We start from the raw sequence: 18,126 nt of genomic DNA on the forward strand, positions 1-18,126 counted from the left end.
CTCTTCATTCCTTGATTGTAGAACTTACCAAATTATATTAAAAACACTTTTTTGAACCTTGGGGTCTACTCTACTACGCTGTGAACTGAGCTTTTCAAGGGCAGATTTAGACTCTTGTAGCTCCATCGTCAAGCAAACATCAAACTGGCACAGAGGGAATGCCAGTGATGTGCTTGTTCTCTCATCTAAGAGATGTTCCGCATACATATATGATGTATTAAGAGTGTCTTCTATAGTATAAAGAGCATCACTTAAAACAAGACCAGAAAGCCTAGTGATCTGGGCTCACAGTCCCGAAGAAAATATTTATGGATATTTCTAATTGTAGAGTATATGAAAGTCTAATTTATTCTGTGGAAATGTTATTTAATATTTTATATAGTTATTACTGGCTGTTTTGTTTTACTAAGAAAGAATAATAGATAAGTTAGCATGGTGTTCTGATATGCTAAGTACATCTTTGATAATTCCCAATCTGAGAACAGTATCAACTAGATGATTATACTAATTAAGAATGTCTACATACATTAAAGTGCACTGTTATTTGGGAAAAAGTTGGATGCCTTAATAAAGAAATATATTTGTTAGAAATAATTAAGGAGATACATTTTATTTCAAATCTCTTTTACCTAATAATATGAAATATCATAACTAAATGTCTCACACCAAACTGAATGCTAACATGGTCTTTGAATGTATTTTTGAAAGAAATGCAACCTTTATCTGATGCTTAGAGAATGCCAGCCCTGAAACATCTTATATACCATCAAAGATGTGACTTTAAAAAAAAAAGTGTGTTATACTACTTTTCCTTATCATGAAAAGAATACAAACAAGTGAAAACAGTTTGCAAAATTAAATATATACTTGTATTCATGATCAATAAGTACAAACTAACATTTCCAGTTAAAATTTTTTCTTTTTTTCTCTTCCAATTATAGTATACAGAGAGCTCTTCCTTTCTTATTTCCAGGTTTCTATAACCCCTTTTCAGCACATTTCTTCACACTGCAGTGTGTGCCTTTGGTGCAGGAGTGTAACGTAAGTGCTATTCCTCTTGAGGGTCCCAATAGTAAACATAGCTTAACTCACAGGAGAGCAATCAGTTCTTACAAAACACCTATGAAAACTATGCATATGACCTCTATAAAATGTAAGATTGCCAACATCCCATAATAGGAATTCCATGGCTGCTTATAAATATAGATCTCAAAGAAATGTTTGGGCAATGCCTGTAAACCCATAGGCTGGCAAACCATATGTTAATCCAATGCTTTTATGACCCCCAATTTAACTTCACTCTGTTGAAAATCTGATTAGTCAAGAAATAAACAAAGATGTGGAGTAATCCCAAAAGCAATTAAAATGAAGAATACCTTCTCATAAAATTAAGCAGAAGTAAGACTAGTGATGTCATGCAGTTTTGGAGATGCCATAGAAAAACTGTTTCTTAATATTAATAAGAAAATTATGCATCAGTGAAAATGCAGGCTTAGAAATATAGTTCTGAGTTTCAATTTGTGATGTCTTCACTGATGAGGGAAAATGGAATTCTTATTACTGATCTCTTCAGTGTTGCTGATGGCTCCTTAACTGAGCTTAGTGTTTAACGATGCTGTACAAATAAAAAGCAGTGGGGGAAATACGAAATATCTGTATTAAATGCCATCCTGTAAAGTATTTGATGGATGGAAGAGAGTCTAATGCATTTTAAATAAATGCATATCATACTATCACATATAGTGAATCTTAAAAAATTATTACTTAGATGCACAGTCCTTGTAGTGGTAGACACGGCACTGTGAAGGAAGTTTGATTTAGAAGCTATTTTCTATTATACTTCTCAAGTGATGGAGTTGCTGTTAGTCATATTGTAATGTCCCTTCACCTTTGGTACATTCAGTGCAAAATATCTGGGGGATTTTTTTTTACCTTTATAAAAATAAAAGGCCCTTTTGTTTCCTTGAGAGTGCTTAAAAGGATACATATTAGCATGATGCCCGAGTATGCATGGAACATGAAAATGGAACGAGTGATACATACAGTATGATAGGTAGGTTCTTATATACATCTTAAAGAACATAAACATAATGAACCTACAAAAAATAAACAGAACTCACTGTGTACTTTTTCCTGATATGCTGTGATTAATTGCTAGTTATTTTAAAATTGTTTTCATGCATTATAAAGCATAAAATCTGTCATTAGTAATTCACTGAATAATGGTTTGTCTTTAGCCATAATTACACACATACCACTTGCATATACATTGTCACAGACCACCTTATTGCAGATCTGTAAAGGTACCTCATATTAACTTGGTTTCATTTTCACTCATGTCCCATGAAAGCGGAAACCTATGGTGCACACCATGCAGGCACTCATAAGTGAGAAATGAATATTCTGTTATAACTTAGGGCTTAAATGAATGTACTTTCAGGAAATATATTTACTTTTATTATATTATTTAACTTGCACTAATTTGAAGATTGGGCCAAGTGCTGCCAGTTTGGCTTTAACCACGTTCAAGGGTAAGTTTCAAGATTCTCCTGAGTCCCTAAAAATTACCGTGGAGCTGATCATGTATGGGTTCATCTTTGTCTTGGAACATAACAAATGGAAAAAGTTTGGCAGTCAAGAACTGTTGATTGAAAGACGGTTGGGTTGTTCCCTGGGCATCAAGCTCACCCAAATCCTTCCAAGAGGACTCATCTCCAGTCCCAAAATGTGACAGAACACTTGTTCCTGGAAAATAACAGCACGTAGCATTATCCTAAAGGAAGCATCCTCTTAAAACTTCCAATGTTCAGTCATTCTTCTAGAAGGCAGCTTCTGAAACTGCCTGTCCACAGAGATGGGCATTCTGCTTCCAGGTCACTCAAGTCCAAAAGTACTGGTTTCTTCAACTGCTGTCAACAGTTTCTCATAAAGCATGGAAAAGGATGGGTAGGGGGGCAGATCCAGACGGTTAAAACATGTGTGCGCTCTGAAAACACAAGAAACAGCACATAGTTTAGAACAGGCCGAGTGAAATGAAAATGTGTGGGGTGTGTCTGTGCATGTCTGTGTGTGTGCGTCTGTGTGTGTGCGTCTGTGTGTGTATGATTGTCTTTCACATTCAAATTTATTTGTTGCCAATTTTCACACTCATTTTGAAAAATCTTTGAAAACATTTTGACCTTAAAAATTCAGAACTGAATTTCTCTAAGGAAAAGAGGATATTTAAAAAAAATACTTTATTTACATTTCACCAACATTTAAAAGCTATATTACATATAAATGACCATTTATTGAGTGGTCTAAGGATTACAAAGACAAGTTTGGTTTTAATTTCTCTTTTGATGCTAGATTGTTTTTCTAATACATGGACATAAGGCCTTGCAAAGTAGTTCATTTTGAGTTGGCATATGCCTGGGTGTCTCTTCAATACTCTGAAGTTAGGCATTTTTTCACTTTCTTGGAGAGGGAAGAGCAGCCAGTGTCTCTGAGGGTCCGCCTCATGGCTTAGAGTCTCGGGAAATTCCCTGGCTGGACTTTTCTAAGTCAGTAGGCCATTGTTACTTCTTTGAATTCTGTATTAAAATTTGCTTTCTCCCAATACACAATAACAAAATAAGCAATTTAAATCATTATATTAAGTGTTCTTTTTTAGAAATACTTCTTTTGCCAAGATAGGAAAAAAAATATGTTTTCCTGTTATTTGCACCTGAATCACAATAAAAAATAGACAGTCTCCAAATAGTACATCTTATCAGGAAGCAAATCTGCACTTTTGACATGAAATAGGAAACATTCTATTCTGAATGTACAACAGCTTGTTTGGGGGACCTACATAACTTTGACTTAAAAAAATACTCCTGAATGAATAAGAAATTTTAGGAACTATAATTATTAACAGGCTATTTCTACAAAGTCGCATGTTTATACTTATACTTTAATAAATCCCTTTTCCTTATGAAATAAATATAATTAATATTCCTGGATGCAGTGTAATGTAGTGGGAAGACCAGAGATTTGCAGTTGGACATAACTTGGGTTTGGATTCTAGCTCTACCAACAAGTGTGTGATTTGGAGTGAATTATTAAAACTCTGAGCCCCTATTTCTCACCTTTAAAAGCGTGGTTATATAACTTGTCTCAGAAGGATGTAAGGATTAAGTGAAATAACAGAAACATGCTTAACAGAATGACTGGCTCGTAGTGTTTGACCAATTAATAATAGATGTATTGTTAGCTACATTTCATTACTATCAACAAGATTTGACTCTAATTGCCTTCAGTGAATTGCCACAAAGTAATGACCCATGAGAACGATGAGATAATAAAAGGATAATAAAGCAGGTGTATGGCCACATGGCTTATTAAAAACAGGAATGTGAAGGGGATCTGTTAGATTGTAAGAATATAGATAGAGTATTTCATCCAAAATACTTGTCACCAGAAGTGCTTTGGATTTCAAATTTCTTTGGAATTTGGAATATTTGCATATATATAATGAGATATTTCGGGGGAATGCGACCCAAGTCTAAACACGAAATTCATTTACGTTTCATATACACCTTGTATACACAGACTGAAGGTAATTTTATACAATATTTACATAATTTGGTTCATGAAACAAAGTTTTGACTGCGTTTTTGACTGCACCCTGTCACTTGAGATCAGGTGTGAAATCTTCTACTTGTGGCATCATGTCGGCACTCAAAAAGTTTGGATTTTAGAGCATTTTAGATTTAAAATTTTTTGACTAGGGATACACAAACTGTATCAGTTTCAGGGTATAGAGATAGTACCGACTCATCCACTCCTAGTACTATAAACTCTGGGATATACTGGTGGAAATCATTTAATGAATCTTTGCAGGCAAACCCTTTTTTGATACAATAAGCATTTCAGAATTGCAATTGATATCCTTAGCCTGGAACCCAAACGGAGCCTCAAGAAAAGGTTTTCCTTATTTAAAAACTCAATTTGTATACTAAAATAGAGTCCTAGGAGTGCTTTATAATCTATCATCTGTGAAACATTGGAATAAAAATATTACATAAAGGTTTAGCTCTGTTCCAGGGGTAGGGGAGGAGGAAGCAGAAAAGTGGAATATGTTTTGAATATAAGTATATGCCAAACTTTGTGTGTTAGACAAATAACACTTATTATCCCATTAGACTAACAGATGATACCACAATACTATTTTGAAATTTTCATTTCTTTGGTTACCGATAAGGTTGAGCATCTTTTCCCCATGCGTCTTGCTTTTTACATTTCCTGTTTTGTGATCTACGTGTTCATCTCTCTTGCCTGATTAACTTTTCAATATTTTTACTGTGATAAAATATACAGAACATTCACCATTTTAACTATATTTAAGTGCACAGTACCATGGCATTAGTACACCTACATTATTTTGCAACCATCATCACTATCGATCTCCAAAACTTCTGCATTTTGCAAAACTGAAATCTGTATCCATTAAATGGTAACTCCCATTTCCTCTCCCCCTAGTCCCTGGAAACCACCATTCTACTTTGCGTCTCTATGAATTTCACTGCCCTATGTACTTCATATAAGTGAAATCCTAAAATATTTATCTTTTGTGACTGGGTTATTTCACTTAGAATAACATTTTTAAGGTCCATGTTGTAGCATGGGTCAGAATTTCCTTCCTTTTTAAGGCTGAATAATGTTCCATTGTATGTATATATCACATTTTCTTTATCCATTCATCCATCAATAAACACGAGTTTTTTTCCTACCATCTGACTATTGTAAATAATGCTCCTATGAACATCAGTGTACAATTATCTGTTGAAGTCCTTCTTTTCAATTTTTTTGGAGATATACACAGAAGTGCAACATCATACTGCATTTTTCATAGTGGCTGCAACATTTTACATTTCCATCAACAGTGCACAAGGGTTCCAATTTCTCTACATCCTCACCAACACTTATTTCTTGTTTTTTTTTCTCATTTGTTTGTTTGTTTTATAATAGCTATTATAATGGGTGCAAAGTCCATTCATCTTTTAAAGCCTTAGGATTTCTTATGGAAATCAAGAGAGACTCTCACTGTTGTTGAATTTGAAGAAGGAAGCTACCACGAATTCTACAGCTGCACAGAATGAATGCTGCCAACGACCCAAGGGAACTTGGAAGCAGATTCTTCCCTAGTTGGTCCTTCAGATGAGAATGCAGCCCCACTGACAGCTTGATTTCTGCCTGTGAGACCACGAGCAGAAGATCCAGCTCAGCTGTGCCTGGATGCCTGCTCCATGAAAACAGTGATATCATAAATGTGTGTTGTTTTACACTGCTAAATTTGTGGCAATTTGTTTTGCATCAGTAGAACCATTAACAGGTCTCAAGGCGGTGAAACAGTTCAAGAAAAGGTGGTAAATGTGATGTTAAGTGTGATACAGTATATCATCTGTCCAGGGCAGGTAGTGAAACAAAGCTAGGAGTTGGCAGCAGTTCTTTCATTCTCCCAGGTTTCTGAGGAGACAAACAGGGACTTCGAATGTCTCTTTGCCATTTCTGTAGTATCTTTGCTGGTACTCTTGAAGCTTATCCAGTAAATCCACAAGTCTGAATGCTCTTTCCAGTTCTCAACACAAAGGGAAGGACTAGACAACCTTTTTTGTTCCTCTTCAGTCATAAGACATAATCACCATTACCAATCCATAATCTAAAACTATTGCTGCTTCATAAATTACATCTGGTTGCATAATATATGGTTACCATAACACAACTTTCCTTCTAATAAACTAAACAGTTCCTCTGGAAAATATTTTGTGATGATGGAGAAAGCATATATTGTGGAGGGAAACTGTGTGGAGAGATTAAATGGTTTTCCCAAGGTCAGAGCTGAGTCAGTGGCCAAATCAAGAACAAAAAAAAGACCTCAGTTCTGGGTCTCCTAGGGAAAGTCCAACATTAAACTGAAAGCAGGGAGATTAATGCTCACTGGCTTTATTCTTTTACTTTTGGAAGCCTGAGTATTAATTTTATCCTACCTCTGACTATGAACTGTTATTCCTCAACATCCTACCAGATTGTCTACATTTTGAGGACAAGGATTGGCAAAATAAAGCTTCAGATATTTTTTAAATGAATAATTCAATCACAATATGCAGTAGCTCTGGGGACAATGGCTGAGACTGGGTCAATCCAGAAAACCCTGAAAAATACCAGGGGATTTTTTAGGTGACCATATCCTCTAGTTCAATCTCAGGCTTAACAGAAGAAGGCAAATACTCAAAAGGATACTTTACAGTGTATCAAAATCACTTCACGAGCTTGTTTTACAATGGAGATTATTGGTTGCACCCCTTGTGATTTTAATTCAGAAGGTTTGGGTTGGGCCTGGGGGAATATGCATTTTAATAAACATGCCAAGTGAGTTTGATGCAGGTGGTCTCCACAATTGGAGAAACATCAAGTGGATTAGCAATATGATATCTACATTGGCTATTTGCACCAGTGTTTTGTGTGCTTGCAAAAATTGCAAAACTCCTTATAAACAAGACAGCATTGCTAATAAGGAAATTAAGGAATAGTGTGGTTAAATAAATTGCCCAATGTTTACCATCAACTTGCTCTATGAGCCAAGACCAGGAAAAACACAAAAAAAGGCAAGCAACACATAATCCTCGGAGGTTTTTCACACCCCCACCCCCACCCCATTCCATGTCCTATGAAAACTCTAGCAGAAAATAACAGGAGGGCCCTGGACTGTGTTGATGTTGGCAGCAAAAGTGCATCCAGCTATTCAGTCTCAATAAAAGAACATTTTTCAAATCTTTCAAAGTCAGCCACACTAAAGCTATAATGGGTTTACCTCATTTTAATCTATGCAGCCAGAACCACTCAAGGAGAGCAGTTCTGAACCCATCTTTGGGAAATCATGCTGGCATCAATATTAAGAAGATTTAAAAATTCTCCAGACATCTGGTCTGACTTAATAGATCTCTTGGTGCTTTCTGGATTCTTCAAAAATGTTAACCAGGAGGTCACATGCTTACCCTCTCTTTTTTCCTACAGATAGACATGGCAATTAGACAGATCCAGTGAGCCAAAAGTACCAGTTACATTTCCATTTCCACAGATTGGTTCGCTGATTAATGTATTTCTCTCTGTGTATGTGAATGTACTTAATTTTCCAATTTGCATTATATTTCATTTATTCCTTCACTCACTGGATGCTTACTGAGCACATACTCCATGCCAGGCATTCAGCTGTCCCCTGAGAGATGAGGATGAAAAGTCTGATTTCTGTCCTCAAGGATATACAGGCAAACAGATCCTCTAAAATGTGTGTAGCCTGTGCTCTGGGGCAAGCAGGAACTGAAATTCAGCCTTCCTTTGGCTCTGCTTGCCAAACTGTGAGCACTAGCTGTGGGCTGCATTTCTCCAGAAGACTAGGAGACACCTTTGTTTCATTAGTCCCAAGGATTGGCTATTAGTGGCCCTGCCTACAGTTAGTAATACAATGAGTTACAAGTCTGCTCAGCAGAGCCAAGGAAGGTTCATAGAGGACGCTATTTGTGCCAAGGATTGAAAGATTTGTAGGCGTGCAGGTTTTTTCTGGATCAACAACAAGGAGAAGGATGTTCCCAGCAGATGGCCCGGAAGCATGACATTGCATCATCGGGAAACCTGAGAGGGGCAAGCGCCTAAGGGGCAGGAGCCAAGGCTGGACCTGAGGCCAGATGGGGAGGCACGGTCACATCAGGAAGCCAGGTGTGTTCTTGCAAAGACCTTTTCTAGTTATTTCATGGATGAAAGGAAGAAAAGTGGGTTGGCAGAGGTATCTTTAAATAAGGCAGAGAACATAAGATATGGGTAGAGGGACAGATGATGAATTCAAGGGCTTGAAATCAGCATGAGAAATCCAAAGTTACCAATCAAACAGTGATAGAATTATGTTTAAAGAATCCAGTTATAAGTTTTGTTAGCCTGGGTAGCTTTATTAACACAACTAATGGTATAATTTGTTAGGATTTTAAAAATATTCATAATTTATCTAATATCCTCATGAATACCTTCTTAGGTCATGAGGTTTAGAGCAGAAATCCCTGTTAAGACCAGGGCACAAACATGTGTGTAACTTACGGCAGCACAGCACAACGCCCTGACCTTCACCAGGTGTTCGGTAAAGGTGAATTCAAGGAAAGAAATTCTATGGTGCCTGCTACTCCAACTACTCATTCGTCATATGCCATTTGGGGACCAATGATGTTGGTACATGTAAATATCCATTGCTTCACTCCCTGTGTCTTAAGGTGAATGTATATCTCCTACAAGGTTCGGCACTTAGTAAAGGCATGATGAGTATCTACAGGCAGGTGAGGGGAATTAATCTGCTCACTAATTAATGTCTTATTCCAAAGTCTCATTAGGTCACTTTGGTTAAGGTGCACTTGGATCTGTAAATACAAAGTGGAATGTTCCTATAGGGGGAATTCCTGTATCTGGGGTAACTAGCAGAAGAAACTCTTCAAACTATGCATTCTGAGCAGGAACCTTCTTCACTTGTGAATGCCTCTGGGGGAAAGATAAAGAGGGCACATACATTTCAAATGTAAGAATTTAAACCCAACAGAATAAAGTCCACTAAGGACAGTTCCAGGAATGGAAACTCCTCTAAGTCCAAACAAAATATAAATACGCTGGTGAATATGGCGCATTTCTCACACACCTAAAGACTGTAAAGTATCCGGCCAGCCCTGAAGGCTACATATTAGGAAGAATAGTAATAATGGATAACGGTATTGAATGATGTTTTAGGCCTTATTCTAAGCACTTTGCACATGTTATCTCATTTAATCTTCAAAATAACTTTGTAATATAAATGTTAATTTCTATCCCAACTTTTCAGATATGGATACAGAGATATGAAAGTCTGGATTCTGATTTTGGAATTTCTTATCTGGAGTGGTCCAAAGTTCTCTCTCAAGTTTACAAATTCACTAAAAACAATATTTATGGAGAACATATGCTAAGCACTGGGCTCAGTGCTAGGAGCAAAGTCATGATTAATTCAGATAAGGTGCCTTTTCTCACAGGATTATATTCCAGAGGAGGAGACAGATAATCAACAAGTAAACCAATAACTGAACATGATGACTGAATTGGGTTAATTCTAGTGAAGGAAGTAAGGGGTGAGTGACAGGTGCACCAGGGACAGAAGCCTGGTGGGCCTTTCTCAGGAGATCGCCTCTAATCCGAGTTCTGGGGACAAGAAAGAGCCAGGAACATGAAGGACCAGCAGAAAAGTGTTATAGGCAGCAAGTACCTGAGCCTTGAAGCATAAGTGAGTTTGGCATATTTGAGGAATACCCAGGAGGAGGCTGGTGTGTGTCATGGGTTGGGGAGAGGGTACATGTTGAGGTTGCAGGAGGAGGCAGACAGGTCCCCACAGGAAGTCCTTGGGAAGGAGTCTGGATTTTATTCTAAACTACCGGAGGGTGTAGGCAAGGGAGGGAGGTGACCTTGAGATGTTTGCAGATCCCAGCGGTTGTTGAGTGCAGAATGAATGAATGGCGGGATGTAGGAGAAGGGCATTTAGCCGGCAGTCTGCTGCAGCAGTCCAGGTGAGGGGGGATGGTGTTGTGGACTAGGCTGGTGGAAAGAAATGAGCCCAAACTGGTTTTTGCTCTTGAGGCCAAGGAAGAGGGGGTAAGCATTCTTTAACTGTTGCAATGTCTGTCACTCACAAATAGACACTTTAAAATCTGACTTGTGAAACAGCTCTCAAGGACCTTTAGTAGATTTGACTCGGACTATCCTGTCCTCTGTTGTCAGCAGCAACAACGCTGATGGACTGCAAGGGGAATGATTATCTCATTCCATTAAAGTCACAAATTCTTTCAATGGCATGACTTTTACATTAATTACAGAAGAATTCCCCCCCCCTTTTTTTAATACAATCTGTTTTTATGAGAAATTTACCCACCTCCCAAAGTAAAGACCAATCCAAAAGGTATATGGCATTTAAGAACCTTTAATATGGTGATGTGATGGGTTAACTCTGGTATGTTTTTGTTAGTACATGCAGATTCAATGGCAGAATAAGGTGAAAATTTTGAATATAGTTATATAGAACTGAGTGAGAGGGCAGAGGAGAAAGGAGTTGAATAGAGTCTTGGACCCGAGGTTAAAATACAGAGCGGACCACTGTATGAGAATCTCCTGTCAATTCTCTCCCACACCAAAAGCCACCTCAGCTGATCAGCAGGCAGCAGGGAATTAGGAAGACCAAGGAGGGACACCTCAAGGCACATATAGAAAGGAGATGGCCCCAAAGGGTCCTTCTAGTGCTCATCTCTTGTTCTGATGGTTTTTCTTTTAATTGAGGAAAGTGACATTGTATTTCAGGACTTGGTTACTTTCCTGTATACTGGCTGATAATTCACTTTTGACAGTAGACAATGCTCCCTATAAAGAAGGAGGGAAAACTGAATTATTGATGACATTACAGAGCAATATTTAATGACATGGAAAGATGTTCTATGTGATAAACAGAATGTTGTTTTAAAATGTGTGTGTCTGTGTGTATCTGAAGAAACGAGTGAAATCACATACTCTAACGTGTTAACATAGCTTATCTTAGTAGTTGACTTTTTTTCTTCAGAAATGAGATCTCTCTATGTTGCCCAGGTTTGACTCAAACTCCCATGCTCAAGCCTTAGCCTCGCAAGTACCTGGGACTACAAGCATGCACCACCACGCCCAGCTAGTAGTGGATATTGGATTGATACATATGTAGGTATTTTAATATATATTTAATATATCCATATATTTCTTAGCAATTTTTTGTAAATTTTTTTTCTATAAATTAGAATTGAAAAGATTTTTTTTTTTTTTTTTTTTGAGACGGAGTCTGACTCAGTCACCCAGGCTGGAGTGCTGTGGCCGGATCTCAGCTCACTGCAAGCTCCGCCTCCCGGGTTCACGCCATTCTCCTGCCTCAGCCTCCGGAGTAGCTGGGACTACAGGCGCCGCCACCTCGCCCGGCTAGTTTTTTGTAGTTTTTAGTAGAGACGGGGTTTCACCGTGTTAGCCAGGATGGTCTCGATCTCCTGACCTCGTGATCCGCCCGTCTCGGCCTCCCAAAGTGCTGGGATTACAGGCTTGAGCCACCACGCCCGGCCTTTTTTTTTTTTTGAGATGGAGTCTCACTCTATCACCCAGGCTGGAGTGCAGTGGCATGATCTTGGCTCACTGCAACTTCCACCTCCTGGGTTCAAGTGATTCTTCTGCCTTAGCCTCCCGAGTAGCTGAGCTTACAGGTGCACACCACCACGCCTGGCTAATTTTTGTATTTTTTTTTTTTTTAGTAGGGACAGGGGTTTCACCATGTTGGCCAGGGTGGTCTCAAACTCCTGACCTCAAGTGATCTGCCTGCCTTAGCCTCCCAAAGTTCTGGGATTTCAGGTGTGAGCCACTATGCTCCACCAAAAAGCAGAATTTTAAAAACAAAAAAGTTGTCATGTCTTTAAAAAATAATTTTATCTTTTCAAGTTCTATTCCATTAGATTAACTGTCTCCATGAGACATCTGTTTCATGATTAACTTACAATTTATTTCTTAATTTCAGTTAGCATTTCATTCATAATAATCTCCAGACACAGCCATTTTCAAAAATGCTTTTCCCTTTGGCAAAAACCAACACACCCCCGTGACGACTGCAGCTCTGCAGGTCCTCCGTCCCATCACCCAACTTGGCAAGAACCTTGGGGATGAACACAGAAACTCATACCATGGTGGCAGAGAGGACTGCTCTGCAGTTTGCAGGCTGGCATCTTAGCAGCCCAGTTTTTGGACTGTTTGAGAGCAATTGCCATAAAGTGAATTTACTCTTTTCATAAAGTCCATCAGAGCACCAGGGGTATGAAGTCTTCCACAGAAATGCAAAATACAGAGCTAACCACCAACCGCGAAGCAGAGGAAGTGCAGTCATGTGCTCAGGCTCCAGGTCTCCATGGAGACACCCTTCTGTCTACATCCTTATTTATCATCTGGGTCTCTAGTCACTTTATAACCACAAGAGAAAGAAAGAGCCATGGATTCAACTTGCACTGGCTGCAGAGACAATCACATATACTTTTATATACTCCTTGGCTCACACTGTGAGCAGCACTATCCACTGCTACCACAAAGTGAGGCTAGGAAATCTGAGAAAAGAATGAGACTTACATATGCCTGCTTGAAAATTGAAAGGCCCTCCATCATTCTTGTCTAGAAAGACTAAGATTCTCTCCCTCGTTGCTCTGGTTGCAGGACTGCCCTCATCCTTTACAGCCCCTCCAACCCTCCAGGGCAGAAACTCCCATGCCCAACACAAGCCCATGCCAGACTTCTTAGAGGATTCTTTTTTTTTCTTTTTGAGATGGAGTCTTGCTCTGTAGCCCAGGCTGGAGTGCAGTGTCGCCATCTCGGCTCACTGCAACCTCTGCCTTCTGAGTTCAAGCGATTTTCCTGCCTCCCGAGTAGCTGGGACTACAGGCGTATGCCACCACGCCTGGGTAATTTTTGTAGTTTTAGTAGAGACGGGTTTCACCATGTTAGCCAGGCTGGTCTCAGACTCCTGACCTCAGGCAATCCGTCCACCTTGGAGCCTCCCAAAGTGCTGTGAGCCACCGTGCCCAGCCAGGATTCATTTTTTAAGTAAGAAGGACATCTAGCCATTTTTCTCCCATGTGTACAATGTAAATTTTTGTTTTTTAAATTTTGAGTTCAGGGGTACTCGTGCAGGTTTGTTATATAGGTAAACTAGTCACTGGGGGTTTGTTTTACAGATTATTTGGTCACCCAGGTATTAAGCCTAGTACTCATTAGTTATTTTTCCTAATCTTCTCCCTCCTCCGACCCTCCACCCTCCATTAGGCCCCAGTGAGTGTTATTTCCCTCTATGTGTCCTTGTGTTCTCATTATTTAGCTCCCGCTTGTGAGAAGATGTAGTATTTGGTTTTCTGTTCCTGCGTTAGTCTGCTAAGAATAATGACCTCTAGCTCCATCCATGTTGCTGCACGGAACATGATCTCATTCTTTTTTATGGCTGCATAGTATTCCATGGTATATATGTACCATATTTTCTTTATCCAGTCTACCATTGATGGGCATTTTGGTTGATTCTGTGTCTTTGCAATTGTGAATACAGCTACAATGAAGATACACATGCATGTGTCTTATAATAGAATGATTTATATTCCCTTGGGCATATACCCAGTAATGAGATTGCTGGGTTGAATGCTATTTCTGTTTTTAGGTCTTTGAGGAATCGCCACACTGTCTTCCGCAGTGGTTGAACTAATTTATACCCCCACCAACAGTGTATCAGCATTCCCTTTTCTCTGCAACCTTACCGGCATCTGTTATTTTTTTGTACAATGTCATATTTTAAATGTTAAACATCATTTCACTCATAGGAAAAAGAAATACACTGGAGCTGACCAGCTTGAGACAGACCAGCTCTTCAGCTGTGCAACTTACACCTATCAAAAATAGCAGAAAAGTGGCTTCAGTGTTTCTGTTCTGATGGTAGGAGAAAAGGACTTGATAATATAAAGGAATCTCTTTAGGCCAGAACTAATTTTACAGATCTTTTTTTACACCTAAGTAATGCCCCACATTTCATTAAGGGTGATGACAATGTTGTCAGTGAAGAAGTTGCTTCTCATGTAACTATACTGTCGTGCAATTAAGTTCTTTTAATTTTTTCCCTCCAAATGTACTTTTTTTCCTTTGTGGAGCCAATGTTAATAGTTAAAGTAGTACAGTGGCTTACAAAAGAGTCAGGATAAAAAGTTTAAAAAGAACAAAGTAAACACAGTATTCCTAAGACTTTCATATACATTATCTTACAATTGTCAAAATACTCTGAACATTGCTACTCCTACTTTAGAGGGATGGATCTAGGGTCTTGCTTAGGATGATGTAACTAGTGTGTCACAGGGCTTAGATCTGTGCTCATGCCTGTTAGCTGGGTTACATAAGGTGACTGCAACTCTGAAGCAGAAAAGCCAAGTAACTCTTTCTTCTCATCAGACCCCAAAAGATGGGGCTTGTTACAGAGAGGGTATGAAAAGAGGCTGCTTGCTCAACATGCCTAAGACCATCTTTATTTGTGCTGTTTTATAATCTGGGTAAAACTAGGAATGTAGAAGCAAACTTAGGTCATAGTGAAGACAGGAAGAAAGGTCAGTGCCTGTTACCCAACTGCGTGCATGCAACAATAATGAAGAACACCACCATTTACAATGAGTTAGCACGTGAACTTCCTGGGGCTACAGGGGGAAGCAGAAATGCAAATCCAGCCTGACCCTCAAGATTCTTCAGCAACCCTTCGGTGTTACTTCTTGCTCAACCCAACCTAATATACCACCTCCTCCCGGCCTGTTACAGATGAGAAAATCAAGGCTCAAAGATGAAGTGATCTCTAAGGTCTCAGAGTTAGCTGGTGGCAGAGGTGGGACTAGAACCTAGGTCTGCTAACTCCTACCCCTGCCTTCTTTCCAATATGCAAACATCCTGCCTGATATGTATTACAGATGATGGTGACAGAAATCACAATGGCAGCTATCACTGACTGGATGCTTACTCATGGCCAGAGACAGTATTAAGTATTTTTCATGAATGATTTCAGATAATCCTCAGAATTTCAAATCCACCAGGTAGATGAGGAAACAGAGGCTCAGAAAGATCATGCAACTTCACCAAGACCCCGCTGCAGGTAAGTAACAGAGGTGGGACTCAGCCTAGGTCTCTCTGAAGCTAAAGCTCCAGGTCTATATCAAATTGCCTGTCTCTACCCATCAGGTTTGGTGAAAATTACAGTGATTATATAAGAACAGTTGACATATCTGCTTATTGTGACACTTTATTCCATATACTTTAGTGGCTTTACAGAAATAGATTTCAACAAAAAGGTGACCATTGATCTGCCTTTTCCTTCTTCAATGCAAATTCTTAAAGAGTTTCTCACAGAAGAGTAAAAAGTCTTATTCAGATAGTCTAAATCTGTTGATTTATGTGTTGAAGGGGAGAAAACTCATTATCCAAGTATAAATAAAATGAGCTAGTTCTTCAAATAATGAAATCAAATAATGAATTCCCAGATTTGGAAATCAAATATGCCAGGTAATACTTAGGTGTCTGGATGCAGAGCCTGTTCAGACTGTGATGTGTGTGGGGCAGCCGAGGAGGCTCAGGCAAGCCCTTGAGCTGTCATTATTTATCACTCTCTCCATTTGTATTTTCAGCACCCCCTTTTCTCATCTGTTGATGCTGACAATGTAGTTCTTAAGAACTGGCATCTTTCAATTGCTAAGAAGAAAGCTTTGATAACAGATTGTTCAGTTGCTTGTAGTTAAAGAAACAGATGACATCTTGGGGTACCTAACATCACCTTATATAATATAAATAATATCTCTTAATATCACTAATAAAACAGCTTTCTCAAAGTCATCTATACTTAAACTTAGGATAACATCTTGGGGTACCCAAAATCATTTAATCTCTCTAGACTATAGTTGTATTATTAGTAAAGTTAGAGGCAATTTCAGCTCCTTTTTACCTCAAAAATGCTACAGTATTACTACTAATTGGATAAAGGAATTCTAAAACAAATTTTCTTCCATTCCTCTTTTGTTCATCTGCTCTTTTTCTGTTGCTCCAGCTCCAGTTACCTCCACTCAATCTCAAACACTTTTTGTCTTCACAAATACTATCTTACTAGTCCTTGCTTTTCTTTTCCATGTCAGATGGGTAATGTGCAGATGTTGTAATAAGGTTTGAGGGTGGCACATCTCACATATGTGCATGAACACCCAATTATCACACTTACAAACTGCAAAAGGATCAGTCTTTTGCTTTTATTAGCAGGAGCAGCAAAGCATTTTTTTCTATTCTAAGGAAATATGTGATCTTACTATAAATGAGAATACAATGCAGAGCGCATGGAATTAAGACATGTATGAGAATTAAGACATGCATGAGACAGGCTAAAGAGATCTAGAGCACATCCACATTATTTAATATTCTTTAGAAACTACAATGGTAATTTTTACTGAAGGGATTCTAAATAGTTGTAAAGTTAAAACTCAAGCTTCTGGAAACACCTAGATTAGAGCCACAATCATAAGCCACAAGCATGATAACCAACGTCGCTTTACTGATGTTAACAAATGCTTTGCTTTTGTTGTGTTTTGTATTTTAAGATATGGATGTATACATTTTAAGTGTGACCAGAGAGATCTTTTTTCCTTTCATTTAGAAAGGCTATCAGGGAGAAATTCATTCTAGGAGCTTTTCCACTCTCCCAAACTTTTAACATAATAGCAGTAATTAATCAACATATACATAAATGAATGTCTCCACCAAACATTGTGACCGTAAAGAAATGTTATTTTATATTTTACCTGGGAAGAGCAGTGATTTTCCCCCATTTCTCCACACAGAATCTTCTTGGGCCATTACTCCCTCGGAGAGAAGCAAATCCTTCGTAGGGAATGCTGGATGTGCCTGTAACAAACTGTCAACCCAAGAAAACAGAAGGAGAAGGTGAAGCCAGAGACCAACAGCCAGGAAAGGCATCACATCATTCACTGGCAGAGCTCCTGAGGAAGAGCAGGCAGGGAAGTTCTGAAGACAAAACTTCACAGGTGTGGAATTATCACAACACAATTCTGACACAGAGCCAGAAGAGAATACTAAGAAAGAGAATATTGTGCATGATAAAGGGAAAGGAGATGTGGAGGGTTTGTAGAAAATAAAGCACCGGATGCAGCTGACCAGCTCAGAAGCTCAAACCAGGCATATTTCCCACTATAGATGAATAAAGTGGGCATATCAATTAACCTGAGTCTACTTAGCATCAGTTCCTGATCAATGTCGGGTGAATTTAAAACAGAGAATGTCTGGGCCTGCAATTTTGAGGCCCAGACCCTTAATCCAAAGGAGCTAAGATCCGAAGGAGCTAAGAGTACTTGTAAGGCTCTCCCTGAGCATCCAGAGGCCTCCTTGTGTCTGGTATTTCTTTAGCTGCAACCAACCAGAGATTGTCCTGGATGACCATAAACACCACACACACACACACACACACACACACACACACACACACACACACAC

The 18,126-nt window shown here is 38.9% G+C and overlaps 1 protein-coding gene and 1 non-coding gene across 2 annotated transcripts in view; both read right to left on the reverse strand.

Moving 5' to 3' along the window:
- Nucleotides 1–846: 846 nt before the first annotated feature.
- The window catches only part of HECW2 (HECT, C2 and WW domain containing E3 ubiquitin protein ligase 2), a 232,228-nt gene continuing 214,948 nt past the window's right edge, over nucleotides 847–18,126 (reverse strand). Inside the window, exons 27-28 of the mRNA XM_023216573.1 lie at nucleotides 17,418–17,530; nucleotides 847–2,986 (exon numbers count right to left, since the gene is read on the reverse strand). Of these exons, the coding sequence (XP_023072341.1) occupies nucleotides 2,875–2,986; nucleotides 17,418–17,530 (225 nt within the window). The 3' untranslated portion in view covers nucleotides 847–2,874. The remainder of the gene's footprint in view (nucleotides 2,987–17,417; nucleotides 17,531–18,126) is intronic.
- Nucleotides 16,755–16,858, reverse strand: LOC111549443. The gene has a single exon (XR_002733741.1). It is a non-coding gene; the product is annotated as a small nucleolar RNA U13 (small nucleolar RNA).

This window comes from Piliocolobus tephrosceles, chromosome 11 (genome assembly GCF_002776525.5).
Source record: "Piliocolobus tephrosceles isolate RC106 chromosome 11, ASM277652v3, whole genome shotgun sequence".
NCBI classification, from domain to species: Eukaryota; Metazoa; Chordata; class Mammalia; order Primates; family Cercopithecidae; genus Piliocolobus; species Piliocolobus tephrosceles.